The sequence below is a fragment of the Anopheles merus genome, chromosome 2L, assembly GCF_017562075.2.
Source record: "Anopheles merus strain MAF chromosome 2L, AmerM5.1, whole genome shotgun sequence".
In the NCBI taxonomy this organism is placed as follows: domain Eukaryota; kingdom Metazoa; phylum Arthropoda; class Insecta; order Diptera; family Culicidae; genus Anopheles; species Anopheles merus.
Genome location: NC_054083.1, coordinates 23,553,773 through 23,580,298, shown reverse-complemented (window position 1 = coordinate 23,580,298; position 26,526 = coordinate 23,553,773). Strand labels below are relative to the sequence as shown.

The 26,526-nt window shown below is 47.5% G+C and overlaps 1 protein-coding gene across 21 annotated transcripts in view; it reads left to right on the top strand.

Annotated features, from left to right (window-relative positions):
- Positions 1-26,526, top strand: part of LOC121594018 (nuclear hormone receptor FTZ-F1) — a 127,269-nt gene that overhangs the window by 66,978 nt on the left and 33,765 nt on the right. For 17 of the 21 annotated variants that reach the window (XM_041916866.1, XM_041916865.1, XM_041916872.1 and 14 more), the window contains 2 exons: positions 10,898-11,104; positions 11,243-11,455. In XM_041916866.1, coding sequence (XP_041772800.1) covers positions 10,898-11,104; positions 11,243-11,455 — 420 coding nt within the window. The other 4 variants (XM_041916879.1, XM_041916878.1, XM_041916880.1 and 1 more) reach the window with 4 other exon arrangements.

Below are 26,526 nucleotides of genomic sequence, written 5' to 3'. Positions count from 1 at the left end.
GCGCTGGACACCATCAGGATCGTTTGGGAGAAACGTTTGGGCGAAAAAAAAGAAAAAAGAGAATAATACAAGCCCACCAGTCAACGGGATGGAATTAAAATCGATCCATTTTTAGTGTGTTTGTCTGTGCGCGATTGGGTTATTTCTTATTTATCAATTAAATGTCAACCCGTAGCGCGCGGAGAGCCTATCAGTGGGTTCCCATCGTGGACGAGCAGCGAGCGATAAATCGATGGAATCAAACATGGGGTTGCTCCCCCTCAATCAACCCCGTCCGAAGGGGTTGCATTTTGGTCGGTGTGTGGCGAGGTGTGGAGACACGACATCACCATCATCGTCGTCGTCATCTCTTTGGCCATGCTATCGGACGTTTCGTTCGCTCGCCGTTGGTGGTGCTGCTGCTGCGGTGCGGTACGGCAGCAGCGACGTCGGCGACGAACTCCCCAGCCCCTTCACTCTACTACAGCTTTGAAAAGTAGGTCAGTAGGACACCCGTGCCGAGCAGTGAAGCCGCGACCGTATGTACGACGGTACCGCCGCTTCGCTCTCACTCTCGAATGCCGCGGTCTCGAAGCTCACGCTGTGGGGTGCCCTGGCTGCTGCTGCTGCTGCCTCATCGATTGCGTTGCCTAGGTTGGTTGCTCCCCATCAACCCCCTACCACACCACCCCATGCTGCTTTGCATTCACTTCCACATCCGAATGTGGTCATCTGAGCCGTACCAGCTCAACACACTTGAGTAGCGCATTAGTCGCTGCTCTGTTAAAGGATCGTAATGGTATTTTGTGAGTGTTTTGGATACTCAGTTAAGATTGTTTAATGCATCTATTAAAGGAATCTTTAAAACTAGTACTTTTTTTCAAATTGTTTGTTATTTAAAAAAATTAAAAATATAATTTAAATGCTTAACAACAGACCGCTGCCTCATCTAAGTCGCCTAATCCATCCGAGTAGTAGGCATGATAGTGTGTTTTTGCATCACTTCTATACACCACCGACCGGATCTATTCAGTGATCACACGCGCTCTTGGTCTCTCTCTCTCTCTCTCTCTCTCTCTCTCTCTCTCTCTCTCGGTCTTTCTCCCTCTCTCTTCCTCTCTTTACGTTTCTTCACTCCCACCACCCTCTTAAGCCAGCCCACCAGGGGCCGCGTGATGTGGTGCGGCTTCTGTTTCGGGGAGTGTGTGTTGTAATCGTCCTCCGTTCGCGATTCAAACTCGCACCTCGGCCGCCCTCCCTGCCTTGCTCGCACGCCCCGTGTTTCCCTTTTCAGCCCTAACGCTTGTGCAGGTTTCCGTTCTGCTCGTCTGTGTGTCTCTCTCACCACCGTCGTAGTGAGCGGCGGCCCGATGAAGTCATGCATCTCATCACAGCATCTCACCATGCTACACCGCGAAACAAACCGGACAGACAGACAGACAGACAAGGCGGGGGAGCGCTTGCCGCGCAATATTAGCCTTCGTTATCGTTTGTTTTTGTTATTTTTTGCTTTCATTTTGCGCGTTCCCGTGACGCCCGCTGACAGTGAAATGAAACCGAAAGTGAAACACACTCTCCCCAAGCGTCCCCAGGCAAACGGCGGAAATGCATTTGTGGATTCAGCCGGGTCGGGCCGGGCTGCGAGGTGGAAGTCGCACAAAGTCACAGCGACATACACGCCGCTCACACTGTGTGTTCGCTGGTTGGTTCGCGTTGAGCGTTTATTCCCGGGGTTGGAAAATGAAAGCGAAAGCGAATTCGGGGCTTTTTTGCGTATGTTTTGTGCGTGAGTGGGGATGGTTGCCGGATGGTGTGGTGAAGTACTGAGTGTGTGCGTTCGATGGAGTTGGAATGGGATTGGAAGTTAAATTTCGCAACTTTTTTGGATGGAGCATCATGGTTGTTCGGTAGATGATTTTCCGTATTTTTTATTGTATGCCTGATGCAACAAGTGTTTATATATGACTAAATCTTCATGAAACCCACAAACAAAATGTTTCAAAGGCAATTGCTACCTAAAATTTTTAATATTTTTATTAATAAATTCCAAGCGACATGAACCACATCTTCTTCTTCTTTGACACAACAAACTTTGTCGGTCGAAGCTTTCCAGCACCACTTTTGGGCTTGTCTGTACCACTAACCCACAGCAGGATAGTCAATTTTACGTATGTGAGCGCGGTCGATTCGAGACTTGATCTAATGACGGGTATGTTGTTAAGTCGTACGAGTTGACGACTGTATCATGAGACCGGCGAGATAAATGGAAATTAGTTGTATCTTAACAACGATAAGCATCACCAAAGATTTGTCTAGGACTTCTGGGTAAAAATGGCCATATAAATTGAATATGAATCGAGTTCATGCAATCCTCTCAAATCGTGTCCTTATGAAACTAATTGTCTGCAGTGGGCATACAAATTTACCCCTCCGTCTTGATGGATCCTATTCTATTGCTAAAAAAGGATCACAATTTCTCGTAAAACATAAATCCCTACTTTACTGTTATTTCTGCAGAATTTAACCTTTTCGCACAAATACTGGGTCATGGTTGCAGTTTGTATCGAACGTTCTATTTTTTGCCATGACGTTTTTGGATACTAATAAATCTTTTCTTTGGAAATTAACGCTAAAACAATGCACCGCCGCCGCTCAAAAATCCTTCCCAGAAGAAACAGGCGCCTGCCTTGTGCTGTGGATCCCCCAAAACCTGGGGAGCATCTTCGTCGAAGAATCACGTCAAATTTCGCTGTCGTAGACGCTGGAGTTTCTTGCGATGGTTGGCGGTTAAATTGTCCAGTCCAGCTATGATTAGTGGTGATTTATGTGTCATCGGAGAGTTAACCCAGGCAGACGCTCTGTGCGAATTATGACATACTGGGAAGATATTTCGATGAGAACACCATAAAAAAAGGCTCCGTCGGCGCCCAAAGTTGACGCACTAGATGGCTTCGGAACGGTGGTGTGGTCTACCTGCATCACGTCTGGACCGGCGGCTACAGAGGCTACCCATTGACTTTCGATGCGATGGTTTCAAATTTACAGTTACATTAAACGTTTTGGGCAAAAAAGAGCAAAAAAAAAATCGGCAACCACCGACTCGGAACGCGTCCTTCCGCGAGGGAAAGGGTTCGGTTGCTTTCGTTTGATGGGACAGCAACGTTCGGTGGAAGAGAAGCCGAGAAAATTGTGGCACAAAAAAGCACTCCTGCTGCCGCTTTCAGCCAGGCTGCCGCGCGCACCCACTGAACGATGGGATACTCTCCTTTCTCCGCAAATCGGCATTGGAGCGCCCTTTACGGCGTTGCATCCGTGAAGAATCGCACCGAAAATGCGGTGGTGGTCCCCGTTAAAGACTCGCCGAACCGCAACGAATGAAATAAAAAAGACTTCTTCGAAGCGGTAGGTAAACGGTGCCGCCGATCAAAATAAATCAAGATGTGCGCCCATCGTCTGTTCCTTTGGTTCTGATGATGGAGCTCTCTAGTCTAGTGGAGCCTAGACCCGAAAACGGAATACGATCGGCGGCGTTTAGGTGCAAAAGTTTCGAATTTTCGATTGCGTAAAGACCCGACCCGAGGTAAGAATATGCAAGAAAGTCCACGGAAAAAGAACCCGCCAAGGGAACCCGGCACGTGAAAGTGATTTCGTTCCTGCCGCACACAACGAGACGAACGGGCGCGGGATACGAATTCCTCCAAGCGGCGGCGTGTGGCTGTGTGGAAATTGCATTCGCAAAAAGGGTACGCTTCGAAAAGGGGCATGTCCTGGAGTTTTGGTGCACGTTCGGCGGGGCTACTTTAAGACAAGAAATCAGGAATGGAAAGGTTCCCAAAAGCACACAGGTAAAGGAAAAGGGTTAATCTTTCGCCGAAGGAAGTTTGAGTCTGCAGCAAGGAGCTCCAACAAAAAATAACGTGATCAGCGTGCGTTACGTCACGCCTGTGCCTGTGGGAAGCATTGGTGGCAAAGGAAGAAAATTGAGCAGAGATTTTGTTGTATAACGGCTGCTGTTCAATCAATTGCAGTTCCCTGAAGTTATATGCTTCGCTCATTTGTAGTTGCCAGCAATTCTATCAATCCTTCGATCATGAACGTAAATATTTAGTCAGTATTTGTTGCTTGCTAAAAAGTGTAAACAAATGGTTGATCGTAAGAAGCGTTTTGTATGTGAGTGATCCAAAATCGTATCTAAATTGTTAAATTCGCAACTCACTCCAATGTTGTTGGCGCATGCATTAGTGTTGTGAAAACTCGACGTGTGAAAAGAGCCCATGCGATCCAAATTGATTTCTCACCGATCGCCGATTTCGTCCATAAATAGCCCCGCGGTGCGATCCTCCTAATCGTCAAACATTTGCTTCCTCGTTACCTATTAGCACCTTGCCGCAACCATTTCGCCGTGTTTACCCAAACCTCCACCCAACACTTCCCAGCGGAATTGGGAAAGTAAGGAGAAATAAAGGGAAATGTGTCGCTCGGCCGGTGCGGCATTAAAAAAAAACCTGGTAACGTGGTACCAACAATTATGCAACCCTCGCGTCCTCCTTCCCACCCAAAAGTAGCCCGGGGGAGCAAATGTTCCACCACGGCTTGGTTGCTGTTGTCTATATGTCTGCTGCTGCTGCTGCTTCGTTGGCCTGTCTGTCGCTGTCTGTGTGCTATCTATCTTGCACCAATTTATTTTGAGGCCCGTTTGTTTTTCGGGAGCCTGATGTGGTGTGTTTGTACCATTTCGCATCACGCAAACAGGCCACACGCGTAAGACGAGCGACTTGTTTCTTCTTCTGTCCGTCGCCGTCTCCCAACAGCCGCTGCTCACTTTCTCGCGTAGGTATCAGCTGCGGAGGGCATTACTTTCTCTCTTTCACTGGCAGCTTTGGGACACTGGTCGGGATGCTATTGAGCAACCGAAAGTGTTCAAATATTGTTGTGCATCAACTAGTCTTCAATGTTTGGTTTTTATGTGGAAAATACTTCTTCAAGTTATCGATTTATTCAGCTCAAGAACTGCTTCTTGGATGAAGAATCTCCCACATGATAGTTTCAAACGATGAAGAGTCAAATAAGCTCATCGGACCGACAACAGTGTTGGACGTGTGTTAGGTCAGTTTCTGGTTCCGGTTAGAAGCTCGCCATCCGAGCCAACCGTGCCGTGCCTCTGGGTGTGTGCGTATCCATTCGAATGGGCTTTTTCCCCCATCACTGACTTACAGCATTATTAATTTCCCTTGGCTCTGGCTCTTGGTGGATGCTGTGCAAACAAACAGATAGAGAGAGGCTCAGATCAAGAAAGAGCCAGCACTAACAGACCCTTTTTTCGAGTGAGGATGACTTGCGCAAACAGATAAACGCCCAGCACAGAAAGGCAGCATATAGGCAGCAGGGAAAAAGGAAGCAAACGTACAATTTCTGGTTTAATTGCAGCAGCTCCCGAAAAAGGAAGCTCTTTGCTGACCGCTTCTTTGGTCAGAACCTGCTCCATCATCTTCTCTATTGCTAGAACGGAATATGGTCTACTGGAACTGGAACTCGATCGTGAACCGCATCGGTTTATTTTCTGTTTGAACAGCACACACAACGGCAGCGGCAGTGGCTCAAATCCGGTGGCTCAAGATTTCGAACCTGATCGTGTCGATACGTGCATGAAATCGTCAGGTGCTTGGAGGATGAGATGGGGAAGAGGTAGCCGGATGGTGTTAGCTGGCACGGTTTAACATAGACCTTAATCGGCGCTCTGGCGCTGGCAGTGTGGTGGTGTGCGAGCGAGAGCAGCCGCCGGGGCGGGTATTGTAGACACGCACAAAAGTAGGTCGCCGCCGTCATCGCTATCACCAAAAGCGCGCCGTTGCAAGCACACACAGACACACGCGTGTAGCAAACGGCACGACGACGAACGATGACGAGACCACCACCATGACCACCGTTTGCCATCTCATTTGTCATTTCGCGCGTTACCTTTTCCCGATGGATGGATTACCCCCACAAACACCGTGCGGACTGACGGCGCGCGCTAAAGCAGGAGACGAACGCGCCACTTTCACTTATTACATGAGCGGCAAGGTGTACGTCACCTTCGCGATGAGGGTGGAGGAGAGAAGGCGAGGGCTCTGGGTCCGATTTCTTCACGCGGTCAGGTTCATTCTTTGCTGCTGGTGATCCGGTTACATTCCGGACGATCGGGAAGGAAGTAGAGGGTTTGGTATAGAGAAGAGACGGTGAGGAGAGGATGGTAGAGCTGCTGATGACGAAGCATGATTTGTGTGCAATTTTTGCGTATTTGGTATAGAAATTGAATCTGAATATAATTTTGTCTTTGTTCAATTAATAATTTGAAGAGCAGGCGACGAACTTGATTTTCGAAAGCCCAAAGTACACCCAAACAGTCATTTTATATGACGTTAAATCATTTAAACAACATGGAATGCTACTCGCAACATAAATCAATTTATTGTTAACTAGCAAAAAGAAGCATACTTTTGTGAACAAATAATAATTAAACATCATTTACACTAGTGTACTTCCCTTCATTCGATCATTTTACTGGGCGCCCAATTTTCGGTGCCGAAAGTTTTTGTCAAAAAAAAAAAAACCGTTCACCGGGTCAGGTATTACTTCATATAATGTCCACCGTTTCCACCACCGTTTTACCAACCCAACCACGATCCGCTTTGGACAGCATGACTTCGAAACCGAAAACGAAAGTGAACCAACCCGAGTGGGACTACCGAGCCAGCGAGCGAGCGAGCGAGTGAGAGAGGAAGAAAGCAACCCCGTCACACATAAAACAACAAACCCTCTCGCGTACGGCCCACCAAAGGAATGGGGGTGGTGGTGATGGCTGTGGTGCTCTTACGCTCACAGCGGCCACAGACCATGTGCGTTTTCGTCGCGTGAGTGTCACCGGGCCGCGAAACTGGGCCAAGCGAGAGTGAGAGTTTGTGAAGCACCGAAATGCAAAAAAGGGGTAAGGGTATGAACTCACAGCTCACTCGTTCAACCCCTAAATGCCGGAGCAGTCGCTCACTCGCGCTCTCTCTCTCCCTCGCTTTGTGGTTTGGTGTTAGTGGAGCTCGTCGCTGACACACTGTACGTTGAAGGGGTGGAATGCTTTTTGTGGTACCGAAGATATGACATGATTTTTTTTAATCTGTTGTTCTTTGGTTCACTTTGTTGTAACCTTTTGTGTTTTGTGCCCTGGTCACAGTGAGTCGCGCTCACACGGCTCACGCACTCTCGCGTGTCGCTCTCACGGGCTGAGCTAGTGACTCCCTTGAGGGCTCTGTGTGCGCGGAAAAGGGAACGGACCTCTTGGTGCGTTCCTTTCTTGCGGCCACTTCGGGAATTTTCGGAACCGTTCGTCGCTTGTTTTGGGTTCTCTCGCTCTCTCCCCCAACAAATCCACACTCTACTTGGGGTTGTACATTGAATAAGGGGGGATGAGGCTAGGGGTTGACTCACTCTCACAATCTGTCTCTGTGTGTGTATGTGTTTGTGAGTAGGCTGAGTGGCATGCAGAAACCGAGACGAGTACACATAGTACACGCGTAGTATACTCCGAACATAGCTGCATGGGGGATGCTTTCAACACACCGAACCGCCGTCCTAAACACACGCAACGCGTGCGCTCGCTCACACCCTCGAGAGAACCCACCGACGCACCGACACACTCACTCACACATACGCACGCACGGTGCAGCCGGGTTTACGAGCGACCGGACAACAAATCGGCACTCTTTTGTGATCGGACGCTCGAGCAGGCGAGTGGTGTGTGCGCGCTTATCCGACCGTCGAAAAAAAAACGGAACGGAACAACTTGAACTTGTAATTATATACAGTGTAGTATATAGCCCCCGGGTGCCCCCATGCTGGTCGTAAGTCGTCATTCTCGCTCGATCGTGCGCGCCTCACGAGCCTTCACCGCGGAGTGCTTCATCGTCGTCGTCGTTGTTCGGGTCACCCACTACCACCACCACCAGCACGGTTGCACCAGTGCCAGCAGCAGCAGCAGCAGCAGCGGTCTCGCCGCGATCTGACTGCAGTCATTTCGCCCGCAACCGGAGCAGTCTGCGCACGAGAGACACACAACGTCCTCCTCCCGGTGTTTGTTACGCGTGTTCGTTTGTTTGTTACTTTTCGGGCTTGTCCGCTTGTGTATTCGGTTTGCCGGCGCTTGAAACTAATTCTCAACTGTGCCGTGACCTGTGTGCTGTTGTGGATTGGACGACCGCGGATGTTGAGGTGTTGAGGTCGAAAGCATGATTATCATTCGGTGCAGCCCGGTACAAAACGCAAAGTAAACAGCTCAAACAGTGTTAAACTGTTTTATATTAAAAACCCCTTTAGTTGTAAAATATTGAAGTGTTTCTGGTGTGTGGTTAAAATGAGGACGACCCATCGGCAATTGATGGTGGTGACAGTGCGCGGGTGATACGCGTGCATGTGTGTATTTCTATCTGGTGTATGTTTGTGAAGAGAAGAAGAAAAAAAAAAGAACGCGAATACGCGAATCGATACACAGCAAACACACATGCAGCTCCGCTGTGCTGCACACACATGCGCAAGGGTGAAGAGGGGCAAATAGAAAAATAAACGGTGTCAGTGAAGGCGAAAATCCGTGACCTACTGTCCTGGAAAAAGGAGAGCGGCACAACAGCAGAGCCCCTCCGTGCTACAGCTGGCCGCGCGCGTGTGCGTTTGTGTGTGCATTCGAACGAAAAGGATTAAAACCGAAAGCATTGTGCAGGTCCGCGAGTTTGATTGCTGTAACTGTCGCAGCAGTGTGCGGTTGTAGTCAACGATACTGCTAAACGTTTTGCAGGCATTAAACGTGTACTATCGTAGTGTTCTGTTTGTGTGCGAAGCGTTGAGACACACGCAATGAGTCCACCACGGTGGCTCGGTACGAAAAGGACCAAACGAAACGTAACCCAACCAAATGGCCCAAAACACCGACAGATCCTGACAAGTGTGATCGGATAATTGTACAATTCTAAACCCAAGAAAGTACTGAGTGTGTTTTGCCGGAAGGGTTTCTGTGCAGTGATCACAATCATTTGATGATACGGTGACAATCGGCTGCCAAACAGTTCACCCAGTGGCCCCAATTGGATTCAAGTAACTCCCGACGGTGTACCGGGAGGATATCGATTGGTACCGAAAGGAACAACAACTTCTCCATGCGCCAAAAGGCGGTGATAGCGTTTGTGTGAGGTGTCTTCCTCCAACTGTGTACAAAATAGGTTGTGCTCCAATTTTTCGGCGTTCTTGCGGCAATCGATGCTGCCCTCACCAACCCGGTTGTTGCGGTTTAACTTTGCATCCACTTAGTGAAAAAGAAGGCAATCGTGTCCTCAAAACATTCGCGCATCGGTCGGATTTGGTGGTTGGTTTTTCAAGTGTTCGTGAACCAGTAGCAATCTGCAATTTGAGCATTAAGTCTTCTCAGGTTGGTGATGAGTGCACTCATTCTAAATGAGTGTGCATCCTCTGCAGGTACTTCGTCACCATTTTGACTTGAGCGGAGTGTGTATGTGCTTGAAGTTTGCAAAAATTTAAGTTTGAAAACCAAAACCAGTTTGACCAGTGGATTAATGTGAGGATCTTCTTGGGGCGTGTGTGGTGCCCCGTAATTCCGTTCTTAATAACAAGTTCAATCATTAGTGCACCGCACTACGTACAAGGATAACGCTCATTAGAGCAACAAAAATTGTGATTAGAGTTAGAATTTCCATGCCGTCCGGTGTCGTTTTCATTACCAATATTATTTTCTTCAACTTATTACAGAAAAATATACTTGCACGTTACAAACGTGCTCGAGCGTGCCTACGTGTGTAAGAGTGTGTAATAGTGTGCGTGCGTACGGAAGTGTGTGTATGTGTGTTTGTGTATTATTTTGACCCCCGCCCCAAAAGTCGATGTTTTAAAGTCGTATACAAAGGGGGTCGTAAACACCCTCTGAATCAGTGATCTTTCGTGGGAGAAGAAGAAGTTAAGATCCTTGTAAAACAAGGCGAATCAGTTCTGTGAGTGTGCGTGCTGCGTGACGTAAAGCAAAGCCGCCTGTAAAAGAAAATTGAGTGTGATTTTATTTACCTGCAATACCCTGAAAGTAAAGATTGCATTTTACAAAAGTTACACAAAGATTGGATATTTTACTATCCTAAAGTAAACAACAACAAAACCCTCCAGCCTGGCTACAGAGACTGGGCCAACTGTTCGTGTTAACACACGAGACTAATTTCAACAGTGTACGTCAGTGTGCGTTGTCACCGTTTGACCTCTCCGTACGCGTGAAACACAAAGCGGGGAAAGATGTTACTGGACATGGATCAGCAGCATTCGACCGTGTTTATGTCGCTGAATATGTCGCAGTACTCGATGCTGAGCGAGTCCGGCAGCCCACCGCCCGGCGGTGGCGGTGGAGCCGGCGGCAACACGCAGCTCCTGTCGTTGGCGGCGGCCGCCTCGGCCGCTAACTCGACCGGCCAGAACACCGGTATGCCACCGCCCCAATACACCGGGGGCGGCGGCGGCGGCGGCGGTGGAGGGGGTGGTACCGCGGGCGGTTATCCCGGTGCCACCGGGCTGCTGCTGGGCTCCAGCAACAACAACAATAACAACAGCACCAGCAACAACAATCTTCCGTCCCATCACAACAACAACAACAATGGCGCTGGCAGCAATGGCGGCCACGGCCACCATCATCATCATCACAGCCAGCAGCAGCAGCAGCAGCAGCACCCCGGCAGCCAGCAGCAGCAGCATCTGGGCGGTGCTGGTGGAGGCGGCGGCAACGGGCAGTCGCATTCGCAATCGAACGGTGCATCCGGCGGCTACGGTGCACTATACGGCGGCTTCCACGAAAGCGCGGCCGCACCCCCGTCCGCCTACTCAATGTTTTCCCACGTTCCCACAGGCGGCGGTGGCGGTGTTGGCGGGACCACCGGTGGCGGTCCGTACCATCACGGTGGCAGTGATGGGGGCATCGGCGGCAACAGCAACAGTAGCAGCGGTGGCGGCGGCGGAGGCAGCCAAGCGGCCGGCGGCCAAACGGCGGGCGGCGGCGGCTCCTCCTCGGCAGCGGCGGCAGCAGCGGCAGCCTATCTGGCGATACCGGCCTCAGGTACTAGCGGTGGTAGTTGTAGTAGTGGCGGGGGCGCGTCCGGCGGCAGCCTCATTGAGCACCAAACCGCACTCAATAGTCTGAGCGTCGTGTCCGCCATCCAATGCGATCAAACTGATTTGAAATATTTCATTGAAGAGCTGTGCCCGGTGTGCGGCGACAAGGTGTCCGGCTACCACTACGGGCTGCTAACGTGCGAATCGTGCAAGGGCTTCTTCAAGCGCACCGTCCAGAACAAGAAGGTCTACACGTGCGTCGCCGAGCGCCAGTGCCACATCGACAAGACGCAGCGGAAGCGCTGCCCGTACTGCCGCTTCCAGAAGTGTCTCGAGGTCGGCATGAAGCTGGAAGGTAGGTTCAAATGTGATTTCCTTCTTTTGCCTTTTGTTGCAGAGTTTCTCCCATTACTTGTCATTTCATTCGCAGCAATCATGCCTTTCATATTTCATCTCTTCCTTGCAAATGTTTAGGATATCCTTTTTGTATTTGAACGTATACTTTACAATTTTAAGTTCTAACATCCTAGGATTTAGCTATTTCCAAGATCACATGACACTTCAGAATGTCTAATATCTGTTAACTCCTATGTGGTTGGGTTCCGCTGTCTCACACATGATTGAAATTCCTTTGGTATAGAAAGTTTAAGTAGATCCTGAAGTAAAATCCCTTGGAGATGTGCTCCAACTCAAAGAATCTCATGCAACACACTGTTGGTTTCAATGTGTTGGGTGTCTCTTGTAGATCCTAGATAGCTCTGTAACAAAACCTGAATATCTCTGTCCACACAATAACAACAGCCTCGACATGGTCCCCAACAGCTTTGAGTGCTGTAAACCACGATAGGTGTGTAACTAGAATGCAATATACAAACATAGCATTATTTGGGTCCGTTTCGTTCCGTAGAATAACCCAGCAACTCCGGGTGCGTCGTAATTCGAATGATCGAGAAATAGCAAACCGGCTATCCGACGGTAACGAAACCCGACCGATACATAACGCTTCGACCGCGCATGCACATCAGGTCAGAATTGCCAAAGCGGCGGTTGTAGGGTCTAGAAGAGCAATAACAAAAAGGGAGAAATTTTCTATTTCACTACCTCGGTAAGAATTCCGGTTGATTGAACAGCGTAAGGTTTATTGAAGTTCGGCAAACGAAGTTCAAACACGAATTATGGCTTCTATAATTGAGGACAGTTTCAAACTTTTACCTATGAACCCTTTCTTTTTTTTGAGGATCGAAAATCTTACCCTGTTTGGCCACTTTTGGAAGGAAGATATTGCTTCGTTTCGCTCAGGTAACAACCAAAAAACATCTCTAACTAAATGTGTCCCATCAATTTGAACTTGAGGTTGTAAAACGTGCTAACGGGACTGATTTTTGAATTTGCCTAGCAATGACGCTAAAGAGTTATGACAGAGTCTTTGGGAGCTCGCTCGAAAGCCTGAACACCTGATCCGAGATTCCCATGCCCCCGTGGGGTTATGATCGCATCTCCGATCGGCTATCGATATTTCCAAACCTCAGCACAACAGCAAGAGAGATATGCAAAGGGGAAAAAAACCTTTTGGAACTATTCCGACACGATACAGTGACGTGGTTGGGTCAGGTAAGGCCCGCTTGAAGAAGGGAACCACAATCAGCCTTACCCCACACAAACACAAACACACATACACGTGAGCGATCGCGAGCTGAAAAGTGGTTCCCTTTTCGGTGGCCTACCTGTGCGAAGGCCCCGACTCGTCGATGTCGGGGTGCGTAAAGCGTGATTGCCGAAATCGAAAGTGAAATTTCGGCAAGTTCCCCGCGGGCGTGCGCACACCCTCTGCCACCGGTTGCTCGGTGGTGACGGCGGTGCAGAAAAACGGGGGCAAGGGTGAATTACAAACCCCCAGACAGCTGGACACAGACACAAAGAGCCATGATGAGCATGAGAGATGGTGGGTGCGTAAAGAGTGCGTACGATCGGTAGGCCCGGATCGCCCTTCCTCACTCGCGCAGGTGCTTTGAGCCAAACTTAAAAACGGGCTCGGAGAAAGAGGATGAAGGGGGGGGGGATCGCTTAACAAGATGTGATTTGTGATAGTTTACGTAGGAATCGTAGGGGTGGTGGGTTGATTTTTTTGATGAACAGGTTTGTGGCGTAATAATATGGATCGCGCGCGCACGCAAGCTGGGTGGAGCAGGAGGGTGAGCGACGACGGGCGCGCTTTTTGGGGCTTGCTTACTTTTGTGTCGACCCCGTTATTAGGGGTAGGCCCACCTCGTCCAAAGGTAAGGAAGAGGAAGATAAAGGTGCCACTGGGAGTGGGGTGGGACTTAACTTTTGAGGCTGGTTTTTGTCATCCGTTGTCACCGTGTTGGACGATTGTTGTTGTGCAGTTTACTTGAGTTATTGCTCTCTCTTTCTCTCTCTCTCGCTATCTCTCGCTCTCTCTATCTCTCGCTCTCTCTATCTCTCTTTTTCTCTCTCTCTCTCTTTTTCTCTATGGTTTCAACACTTTCTTGAGGAGTTTTTTTCCTTTTCCCTTTCCTTAACTCCTCCAAAACGATGCTATTATCTCTTTCCTTTGCTTGGTTCTTCATGCGTGAGGTGATTCCGTGTGTTTCGCTTTGTTTTCTTACGCTACCCAGGAGCTCTGTTGGCTTCATTCAACTCACTCTGCTGTTACACCATACGTGAGACTCAGTTTTTTTGGAGCCACTATATTATCGTTTCTTTTGGACAGTATGTCAGTGTTTCGATCAAGCTGTTTTAATCTGCACGGGGATTTTAATCGTTTAATATTCCAGCTTCGATTAGCAGTGGGGTGGGTTTTTTGGTAAGCTGCGTCTGTTTTGGTTTTGGTTGTGCGGCTTTGGCAAAGACTACTGGCAGGTCGATTCTTACATTGCACGAACAGGTTTACTGGTTGCATAAGGGAGAGAGAGCCCGTCATAAGGAGGCAATGAGTGTCACATTCACAAAATTGCATGTGTGAAATTCCCCTATTTTAACGCTCCGTTTCTACTTTCGAGCGTAAAACATCCCGCAGAAACCTTCTTTTGTTGGTGCGAAACTCCCATCTTTTCTTTAAATTCCCTTCGTGGCTCTACCGCAAACAAACAAAATAAAGACTCTTTCTTCACTCTCGAGTTTCAAAGAACAATTCCCCGTACGCCTTGTGTCCCCCAAACTCGCCCAGAAGGGCACGTTCGCCGTTGTCGAATCGAGCCGATTGGATGCAATTATGGTAATTGTGTGCGAAGCCTTATTGGGGTCATAATCTTGGGTAAGGGTGGAGGTGACGGGAGCGCGCGTGTGTACCAAAAGGGCAGTAGAACGCGGGCCAAGCACAAGTGTCGCCGTCTCCAAGGCGGGGAGTGGTTGGAAAGGATACGCTGCAAATCGTTCGACTTTTCTGGCAAACGAACCAATCGGGTGCGAAGCTTCGTCTCGTCGTTGGTCGCAAAACTCAGCTACAGATGCTGTTTTTGGTTCGCACATAAGGATTTTGGCTGAGGTTCACGTCTTGTTTTACAATTTATTTGATTGCTCTTCCGAGCGGGTTGATAAAATATACCTCTCTAAACTTCTTATCTGGTTCAACTTAGAGGAAATCTTTAGAGAGTGAAATAAAATTTGTCACATCACGCGTTAAGGTTAAAGGTACACCTTAACGCGTGATGTGACAAATTTTATTTCACTCTCTAAAGATTTCCTTTATAACAACTATTTGCTTTCCAAACATTTACGTCATTCAATAAAGTGAAAAGAATAAAAAAAAAACACACTGAAGCATCAGCTCTCAATCCAGAACTCTCGCCAACAAGAAGTGGCAGCGTATGCAAATTTCTTCCTTCCTGCTGCAAGAGCCTTCCTTCGGTTTCCCATTTTACAGCAACCGAGGATCCCGGGCGGCATTCTTCACCACCGTGTTCTGCTTTATGATGCTATGCGCCACGACGGAATGCACCGTTGTCGTTTTTTTCAGCTCATTTTTTTCGATTTTTCCCATCCCCAATTTACACACGCAGCGGAGAAAAATTTCAATATGCACACAGGAACGCTCGGAGTCCTCCGCTGCTCGGTTTCTTTCATCGATTAAATATCTATGTGTATGTGTGTGTAAGTGCTCCGAACGCTCTATGCGTGTGTGGTGTTTGTGGCTGGCTCGCTTGAGTTTGATTGTCCGAGGATGCAGCGGATGCAATGCCGCGCGCGCACCACTTGAGGTGCATCCACGGCACGCGACCTACCCCAAACCGGACCGGGTTGTGTTGTCCTGCCCGCCAGGGATCCCACCAAACCGTTGCGGGGCGCTTCTTCTTTCGGGCAACTCATGTATTCATCATGCTTGCCGTTTCTGTGCGCTTGACGCTATGGCCGCTAATGACCTAGTTTTACGCGGCCCGTTCGCTCTCGCTTTCTCTCTCTCTTTCTCGCGCGCACGAATGATATCATTGGTGGCGCGATCGTGATGCTCATGGCGGCACCATTCTTTTCCACGAGAGATATATATGTCTGTGTGTGTCATTTATGTGTAGCGCGATGGAGGCATTTTCAGTTTCTGTGTTCTGGTCCATGTTCTTGTTTCTTTTAGGGTTCTCTTCCCTAAGTGTGCGCCAGCGAATGATTTTTATCTTTGTATCGTTTATTGTTTTCGTTCTGTTTCTGGTTCGAGGGTTTCCTCATTCTCCTGCTAGCTGTGTTGAAAATATTTAACACTATAAAAGGGAGCTCTTGCATATTGCTGACCGAGTTATGTTGATACGATTTCACGGCTTCATCTGGCAGCACAATATTATAAGAATAAGAATTTCATCTAGCAGTAATGTTGCGGGAATGTTCGTAATTGAAAATTTAAAATGAAATCTTCCCATTTTTCATTCTGCTTGATGAAAATTCTTCTTCATTTCGTTGTATGGCATGAAGCATGAGGTCATCAATTTAGCATCAACTCTATGATTTTTAAAGGCATGAAAGTGAGCTTTTTAGCATTGAAATATGCATTGCAATTCGTTTCTACAGTAGTTGGTATAATATGTATGTAAAATCTTTAGAAATCATAGATCCCTCATGTAAGCACTTATTAGCAATGCATAGTTTGCCTTTTGTGCTGCAAGCGTGACGCAAGCAGTGAGATTCTATAAATCACCGTCTCAAGGTTATGCCCATTTTCCCCAAACCATTACAATGAACGACTCTCTAGTAGCTTGTTTGTTCATTGCAACTTCCTAATTGTAGAACAATGTTTGCACACACACACACACATACACACATCCACTCACACATAACTTCTCATCTTGTTCGCGCCGGCAAACAACACGCCGGTTAATAAATCCCCAAAGCAATGTGAATTCCTTTCCCTTTGTGGCTAATTCATCATTCGGATTTTATGTCTGGGCAAAAGAAAAGTTTTTCCCCCACGCGGCGAGTCCTTCGGTGAGTCGTTCGCGAGAAGCGTAAGCATTTTATTAGCCGGCAGGAAGAGCAAAAGTTTCCTTTCATCCTTGGTCCGATTACCACCCTCCCCCAAATCATCACTCCCCCCCCCCCGCGCTAGAGCACTGAAAGTAGTCCAAGGTCATGGTGAACGCGCAGCAACGGAAAGACGGACGGAATCCTTTATTTAGGAACGTCGTTTGCACAATTCTTGCACATGAATACACACACACGCACAGCAGCACACGTTAAGCCCTGCATTTCTTGCACTTTATTCGGCCATTGTGTCGTCCGAGAGTCTGGCGGAAATGATGGTGCGTATCTTGGTGCCCGCTTACCCCATTTTCCTTTCCTGGGACATTTTAGGCGGGGGGAGCAAACATTATCGATCTGCTGCACGGCGGCATGGCAGCCAGGGTTCGTTCCGTGTGTTTGGTTGATTGTAATTTTTCACCTCTTCCTGTTTGTGCACACAACCACCGGGAACCAAAAAAATAACAAAAAGGATTAAACGTCGTTCCACAGCAAAACCCGAATCCCCGAACTGCTTTAGATTCCTTATCCTTTTCTTGACCTTGAATATTCCGGCATGGCAATTTGCTCGACCCACACACACACATACACACAAACACACAGAGAGCTACATTTGCTGCTGCGACCCGGTTTTTCTTTCGCCTTAGTTTAAGGTGGAAATGCGGAGAGGTTGGTGGATTGGTTTTTGCGAACATTTTTCGAGGGCAATCGTTTGTTGCATCGTTTATCGATTTTTTCCAACTCTTGGACGCAAACAGACACACACACACAAACACCGACATGGTTGGTGGACGGTGCACGCGCGTCCCAAGCATATCTGTGTGTCGATCAGAGTGAGTTTTTCCTTCTGTTTTTCTTGTTTTATCCTCCCAAACAATGAGGGATTTTGTAATGGGTTGCTTCAAATGCCGCGTGTTCTTTATCTCTCTCTCTCTCTCTCTCTCTCTCTCTCTCTCTCGGTTTCTCTTTGACTATCTCTCTTTCTCTGTTTCCCAGGCGGAAGTGCAATCCGCTTGCTCTGTGATTGCTGCCCCAGTTTACTGCTTGTTTCGCGCAGTAGGAAGGATAGGGTTTTGGGGACGAACCGGATTCGGTGCCGGTGAGCTCCCGGTGGCTTTGTGAAAAATTATGACCGTTAAACAGAACAAACTGGCGGATTGTTACGGTCGAGGAACGCACACAGACGTAGAGTAGGAGGTAATGATTTGTGTTTTTCCTGTTGTTGTCGGTGTGTATGGTAATGGCTCTTTTTCCGTGGGCGGGTGTTTGTGGATGTTCCTTCTTGCTTTCATAGTGAGAAAACATTCTCTCAGGAGGAGCTTATCTTTTTTGTGTTGGTTGTGAAAATCATACTCCTTTTGCGCTTTCCATTCAGGTTTGCTTTCAAAGTTTTGCTTCCAATTCACCAACTCTCCAGCAGTGCGCAATATCACATGCGGGAGTGAGGCGGAATGTGTTTGTGCTCTCTAATGTGAGCCATCTAATCGATTCCGGAAAATCTCGCCCGACCGGAAGACGGTGAAAGGCGCCTCCGACATCCGATGGCGCCTTCCGACGTCGATTGGTGTGCGTTTTTTTTGCGCGTGAGAGCACAGTCAGGACGCTCAGTATCTAGCCCAAGGTCAGCCGACAGTCGGAGAGGAGGGAAAAACTTACAAACGTTGTTTTTCTATTGCTGTCTTCCTCGCTATCGCTGGGTGAGGCGGGTTTTATGTTTTCGAGAAGGGTGTGGGACCCAGACTATGTTAACCACGAAAAGTTATGCGGACAGGTGCGGAAGAGGGGGGAGATAACAGAAAATTCAACGCCAGACGTGAATTTGAGGAAAAACGTTTCGGAGAAAAAAGCACAGACGATGCCGGCGGTTTCGGTGTGTTGGCGACGTAGTTTTCCTTTATTTTTGGGGGAGTTGATGTGTGTTTTATAGTGACGAAGAAAGAGTATTATGTGTTTACTTTCTAGATTTGTGCCTGTGTGTCGTGTGTGATATCCTTGAAAAGATTTCGGAAAATTAAAATGAGCTGTAGTGGAGGTGTTTGATTTTCATGTCTCTTTTGATCTCACATGGCGATTTGAGTTTTATAACCATCTTTTTACAATGTTTGAACTTCGATTAGCTCTATGGATCAACTTCCCATCACTTGTGGAAATAACAAGGACTCGAATGAAGCTGTAAAGCTAATGTAGACACAAGGTAAATGATGTACACTTGTGATGTATACCTAACAAAATGCTTTCTGAGTTTAACACTGTAACAGCTGTGCAATACTGTGAAATCTATAGAGGCTATCATGACCTGAAGTGAGCTTCATGTTCTTCAGCGTCGATTTAAGAACACATAGCGATCTTCAATTTAACATGCAATTAACTCCAGAACACGCTCACGGAACCGTTCTGGCTGGTTGAGAGATGTAAACCACACTAAACTGAAGTACTTAGAAAATCCATTCATAAAATTCCAAGCAAAATTCTTAAATTTCCATCCTGCCTTAAAACTTCATCTTTTGCTGTGCGTGTGTTTGAAGTGTTTTCCCTGTAGGATCGAACCAACCACAGAAATAGATCGGTATCGCTTGCCAAAACCCAACTCGCACTCGACACGTTTGGCCCACAAAAAAAAACTTCTCCCTCCCCCAGCACCATTTTCAATGCTCCCAACCGTCCCAATAATTCGTTCTCATTCTCACGCTGTGTGTGCCGCTGTTGCTGTGTGTGTTTGTTGATCAGAAAACGCATCAGAATGCATTACACGAGGGGAGCGCAATGAGAAAGAGTGCTCGTTCGTTCTTGAAGAGAACCTTTTTTTTGGGCAGCTACAAAGGATATCTCAAGATTCGTGAGTTCCCCGATGTGTGTGTATGTGTGTGTGTGTGTTTTGTGTCGGTACATTGTGGAGCTAGGTGTGTGAGTGACCTAGATTTGCATCCTGACGGCGGCGTGTTCCACCCTCGCAAACGAGCGGGGGAGGGTGCTGGTGCCTGTTCCCGACCATCCACAACAGTTCGAGTGCTCTTGGACCGCGATTGGGGCAGATTTTGTGTTGGTTCGTTTTATTCTCACTGAACTCGTTTTCAAAGAGAGAGAGAGAGAGCGAGAGAGACATGGATTGAAGAAGAATTTTGTGTCAAATGGAGCGCATTATTAAAATCGGTCATAAAAAAGGGGGTCGGAAAGGACAAAAGGAAGGGTTGATATTTTTATATCACTTTTCTCTCTCTCTCTCTCTCTCTCTCTCTCTCTCTCTCTCTGTCTCCTTCACTCACACACGAAGGCAGGGCTGCTCAAACGCAGCGAAACGGTTCTGCAGTGGAAAAATCTGCACTATACACGTTGTTGGGTACATTTAGACGGCGCATTAAAAAAACGCAACAGGTTCCTGCCATCGCCCACCTTACCACTGCAATAATGCACCACTTTTTTGAACGGGTTTTTTTTTCGGGAGGGTGCGTCTTTAAGCGTGGGGGGCTGCGCTTTGTTGGGTGCATGTGCGCGGGAAAGAATTTTAATTGCCTTTTCATCAAATCCATCACGTGACAACGCGGCCACGCCGGCACCGTCAAAAAGGTGTTTGTGTTCGTGTCCAGCTGACATCGCGTTGTTGCTCTTTTTTTATGGTCCCACACGCGGAACGCTTCAACCCGGGCGCGAAAACGAAACCGAAAGCTCGGAAAGGGGGCGCCCAGTGCCTGGTTTAAACGAACGGCGGTGGTAGGGGTGTGGTGGTGGTAGTGTTGTACTAATATTTTACCGCTTTTAAAAACAACACTTCTGTTCGTGGTGCATATTATATATTGTCATGCCAGTCACGGGCCGGTTTGCCGATTGCCGTTATGCAGTGTGACATAACACACCACACCCTTGCACCAGGCCTTCTTCAGCCCTTCCTTCTGCTCAAACCATTTGGTGTCCAAAAAATTCAAAAAATGAGGCAAAAAAAAGTGACGGACGGCCAACCGACGCCGTCTACAGGGCATCCATGCCGCACTTAAATAAAGCAAACAAACGCACCAAAGGTGGATGGAGTTTAAAAATGACACCCGCCTAGCGTGCTTGGCTACCCTACCTTACCGAAAAAAATAAAAAATAAAAACGGCCACGTAAAAATGCCCCGGAACCACCACAAAACAATTCATTGTTCATAAAAAAAGAGATGGAAAAAAAATTGAATCACAACGGTAAGAAAATATCAATGAAGCAAAACACAGTAACGGTGCAAGCATGTTTTGCCGCCGCCGTCAAGGGAGGCGGTAAACACACACACATACGCGAAGGGCGACAATATGCGCATGACGTCCGATGCATCGCGTAGGAGCTGCTTGCGCGCGCGCGTACTCGCTCGCTCGCGCCATCGTTTGCGCTACCAAACACACACACAAGACACACTTTCGATTTCATTGCAATCGGGGCACCGGGGCGCGACATTCGCTTTGTTGGCGGGGGTAGGGAATGAGAAGGAGGTACTATGAGGGAAGGGTCGAGCAAGTAGCACAAATGCCGCGTGGGATTGATATTGTTGTGGATTGTGTGTTTGTGTGTGGTTTTTTTTCTTCTGTTTGTTTGTTTGTTTTGTCGGCGTTTGTTGTCTTTTGCAGCGTTGGAGATTTGTTTGTTTTGTGTTTTCTTTTTAAATTTATTAAACAGTCAATCTGTTCAGCGCAAGCTATCGAGAATGAAGCTCATTCATTACTTAATAGTTGTAAACATTTTTTTCTTTCAAATTTTGTGGAAGAAGTATTTAAAAGAACCTACACAGAAAGTAATTATTTGTTAAATAATTAATTATTTGAAATCTCACATTCACAGCCGTTTTTCTACTACAAATTGCTCGGAGTAATTGAAATCGCATTGGTTTAATCGCTTCCCCTCGTTAGCAGTAGTTATACTCGCCGATCGGTACATAATCACGCTCTGTTTGACGATTTCGAAGAGGAGGATGCCGCAAAACTGGGTCATGTATTTTAATCCCCATCTCTTTTTTTTTTTAATTAGGCAATGACGTTATGACGCCATCCCTAATGTGAGATGTGCCGAAAAAGTGGGATTCACTTTCTCACAGCTGGCTCACTCGATGTGTTGTTGTGGGCCGCCAGATGAAGCTCTCACACTGTTCGAGAGTTTGCTCAAAAGTATTCCAACGGATAAAACAACAAAAAACGCATTTCCTTTGTGGTAAATTGCCTCACTTTTTTTTTGGGTGGAAACATTTCATCATCCGCATCATCATCCGTATCATTGAAGGTGGTGTGTGAGCAATTACTCACACCGCGCGAGGAGCCGCCGTGCGTGATGAAATCACTCACCCTCCACCGATCCGACCCGATGAGGTAATTCTCATTTCGCTCTCACTCTCGATCAACGGCGGTTGTGTTGTGGAGGGTCTCTCTGTGTGCGTTTTTTTTATCTAATAGTTTGACGCGGTCGTTGTAGGAGTAGCGGGCGAGGAGTAGAGAGGTACACACTGTTTCCTCACTTTCCTCATGGAAGTGCAACAGAACCGGTTGCTTGGAAGCGAATGGCGCGCGGTGCTTGGCGGTGCTGGTGAATGGAACGCGCGAGGCCCACCGTGGCACGTGATGAGAGAAAGAGAGGAATGGGGGGGGGGGGGGAGGTAGGATTGAAAGAAGCGTACGAACAGCGGGTTGCTTTACCCCGGGTTGGGGAGGGTTCGGGCCGGGAGGAAACCTCCTAAAAAAGCTCACACACTCGCAAGCGAAGCGTAAAGCGTGCTTCAAAGCGGATTGTACGTGTGTGTGTGTGTGTGTTCACTGCTCGCCGTATTTCGCTTTCAAAGTTATGCATTGATTAATCGTGACGGCGCGCAAGTAGGTCATGCGAGAGCGAGATGCAATGTTGCGCTCATTCTCGCTCTCTCTCTCGGTCTCGTTCGCTCTCCCCGTTTTGCTCAACACCCCGTGAAACACCCCTACCATCGCGGCCACGATTGGTGAGCGAGCGGAAGGAACAAGCGAGAGAAGCGAGAGATGCAACTCTCCCCCTCCCCCTCATACATTTTTCCCTCGCTTGCTCCTCCAACACGTTCTCACTGCAACAGCGCCCGCTCGTCATCCGTTCCACCCTCCTCACAGCAATGGGGTGGAATATTCTCCATGACAACATCTTCGACGGGGGCTGAAGAGGGTGGCGGGAGGGAGGTTTTGGGTCGGGTGGTGAAGAATCGCAAAAAAACAGATACAAATGAGAGAAAAACTGTACGCCAGAAGTGCAACAAAAAAAAAACTCACCACCGAAACGGAACCGGGTGGGGTGGCCCATACACACACACAGACACCTATAGTCGACGGGGTGTGAAGTTCACTATCCGGAGGGAGGGTGGTGTGCATGGCATGGTTTTTTCCTCTTCTCTTCATTCCAACTCCAACGCAGGCAAGATTTTAAAGACATTTTTGTTGCTGTTGGTGTTGTTGTTGTTGCGAATTGTGTTCAGTTCTTTGCAATGATCTGGGCTGTGTAATATTTTCTGTTGTTTGGGTTGGGAGGCGGCTGAGGTGCCCGTGTTTCTCGTTGTTTTGTGTCGTTTTACAAAGTATATTACGTCAAATTTGAATGGATTCTGTTTTGGATTGCTGCTATTCCACTGGTTATTTGATGGAAAGATACCATTTAGGATGTAGCAGCAGGACATTTTCGAAATGGCAATAGCACTGACTCTCTTCAGTAGATTGAAACCGAAAGTAGGAGATGATTTAAATATTTAACTCACTCCCTCTCTGTCTTGATAAACATACTGTTCTTGTTTGTTTTACAGATTATTCTATATCGTAGTCTGCTTTTGTTGTGTTAAGTAATATAATTTGTGAATGAATCAAATAATCAATGAAATCCAAAACTTTAGTAAAAGTTTCAAGAATTCAAAGATGCTTTATAAAATTTATGAAATTACATTTTAAATTTAGGGACTGTTTTTTGGGCATTAACCTCATAAAGTTGTCATACATCTTCCGTTTTTTTAAGTTTTTTTCATCGCGTTCAAAATGTTATTCCACATCACTCTGATATTTTATTTCCATCATAATGATTTTAAATTTCTTTACCATGATTTTCAACACTTCAAAGGTGTAATGATTTTCAGCACATAACAAAAAACTGTCAAACTCTATCCAGCTTAAGCGATGTTGAAAATCATGTTGTAGAAATAAAAAAAATATTCTAAAATATCTAAATATCTAAATATTTAGATGGAAATGAAATGTCAGATCGATCTGAAGCAACATTTTGCATGCGGTGAATAACGATGTTTACATTCGAAAATGACTTGGTAAATAGTAGGTGGTAGGTGAATAGTAATGTGCACATTCAAAAGTGATTTCGAAAATCCTGTAACTTCTTCAACGTGGTGAAAAGCAATGTTTACATTCGAAAGTATCTTGGAAAACACTGTAAAGTGATGTTTTCTTTGTGGTGATAATACGCTCCAAATTTACCTCCCAGTAGTGTAAAAGAGTTTTTCGACAAAAATATTCATCCTACCCTTAATTCCATCTCAGTAGCTTTACAAAAAAAGCTGAAGTTTGGCACAAAACTGGAATGACCTGTTATACCATTCCCCCGGCTCTGTTTGACACTCCACTAACGCACTTGCCAGCATGTCAATCAGCCTCAGCATGTCCTACCAACTGTGCAAGGTGTGCAAGGATCGAAAGCTAGTGCTGTTACTCCAATCCAAGTCCACCACGAAGTTATGGACAGATTGATTGAGAAAATTGACTTCATATTTCGAGCTCCAAAATCGATGCGATTGATGTAGCGCGAGCTCACTTGACTTTGTTTTGCCCGCGCGCGCGTTACTTTGTTATTGTTGTTAGTTGAAGGGCAGACAGCAGCGGCAACATCGATGGATCAAATGAAGTGGCGGTATAGGCCCTCGTGACTATGTTGTGTCTAAACTTGCAAAAACATGCTGCACTAGAGGCGTTTAGAATCTTTTACACCACTTCCCACTGCAGTGCCAGTACCGCTCGGGGCCTCCGCGTGATCGAAGAATCGAAACTTAAAGTGCGTTTTTCTAATTGCGCGTGCCCCTACTGTGGATGTGTGCAACGTCCCCCCTCGTGAAGACGCTGTTGCATTGCTACCGCAGCAATAACTCATACCCCTCTGCACAGTTTGTCGGCTCAGCCTGCAACCACAGCGTCTCCCCTCAAAAGCTTCCATCTGAGTTTGCCAACCCAAACCACCCACCCAAGGAAGGAAATGAAACTTATGCATTCCTGCACCATTCCTCCTACCCTTCCTTTTTCTTTTCCCACAACCTCTTTGGGTCGATTGTTTTGCGGTTGCTTGGCCGCGTTCTGCCTTAGTCCGCTACTGTGCTAATGCAACGCTGCAGCTCGTACCGTGCACTACAGTCCGCTTCCTTCCACTCTCTCTCTCTCTACACCAGGGTGGCGGGGGGTTTTGTTTCCGATTCGCACGTGTGTGTGTGCGTGTGTGTGTACGAGGTGCGTGCGGGGTTTCTTTTATTTCACTGTGCTGCTTGTGTTTGCTGAAATCGGGCCAAAGTAATGGATGTCTGCGTGTGTTTGTGCGCACCAAATTTGCCCAATCCGATACCGCTTTGGAAAAACCGCATCGGTGCAGCGTGCAATTGCAAAACGATTATTGTTGCTGCTGTTATTGTTGTTGTGAGTGTATTTGGTATGTCGAGAAGAAGCGGTATGCCGAGGTTGTTTTGTTCGCTCTGTTGTGTTTTCTGATCGGAAACGGGTGGTGCAATCGGGGCGTAATAAAGGCGAGGGTGAATAACAGGTGGGCAAAGGAAATGCGTTATTAATGATGAAAGCAATGCGAACTGCACGAACGATCGTTCTAGAAGCGAGAGTGAAACCTTTTGACCGCACAGGTGCAATGAGTTTTCCATGAAAGTAAATCGCAACCCAGGCTTTTCAATCTTAAAATTATCTTCATGCGATTGGACAACCCTGCTCCTTCTCAAAAAGGAGCCTGAAATCGATGAAACAAATATATATTCAAAACTATTGCCCTAGATCATCAACGAGATGATGTCTGGATAGTGTCTTGCAGCCACAACACAGCTGACAACAAAACAAAATGCCAAATTTGTAGCCAAAACGGTGGCACTTTACTGCTCCTAATTATGGACTGTCTTGTCTCGCAGCAAACATGACAAACATGCCACCACCCCTTTGGCAATGTCAAATGCCTGTACATAAAATGCCCGGGAAATCTGTCCGCTCAACGGTTCTTAATCGAACAGCAATTAAAAAAACGTACGCCGATCCCAATCGCGCACCCACAACGAAACAATCGAACGCGTGCCTCCCATGTTGCGAATTTTCTCCATCTTCTAAAAAAACCGACCAAGATCGCGCCCAGATGATCGAGAAAACAAGTGGCAAAAACAAATGCGCCCTGTCATGAGCGGGCGACAGCAGATCGGTGACACGATCACTGCACCACAGCCCCGTGCACCGTGCAGAATCTGGAATGTCAATCCGGTCTCTTAAAGAGGTGGATGGGGGGGGGTGGGGGTTAGGAAGGAGGGAAAATCGTATCTTCGTAAGCGGCACACGGCACGGAGCAATGCAGCGATGGAGTCGTTTCGAGAAATCCCGCCGCCGAGTTTTTTTGCCGCGCGATCGTGTTCTTGTTTCGTGGCTGGGACGGGTGCAAACAAAAAAGGAGCCATTTCGGTGTGCGCCTCAGCTCTCAGCGTGTCGGCTAGTCCTACTGTGGTCGTATTCTGCTGCCAACCTCCCCCTCTGCTTAGGTGAGCTTCCTTCAATTTGGCACCGGAGTTTTTTTTTCTTCTAATGCATCCGGATTGGCGCTGTGCAACGTCTGTGTGTTTGCGAGCTGCTGCGGTGCAACACGTTGCAATTGTGCAATTCTGCAGCCGCACACACACACACACTTGCTGCATGGGTAGGAGTGGGTGCAGTTCTAGTGTGCAATTGCTGCCTGCCACTCCTCTCCTTTGAGCTCTCT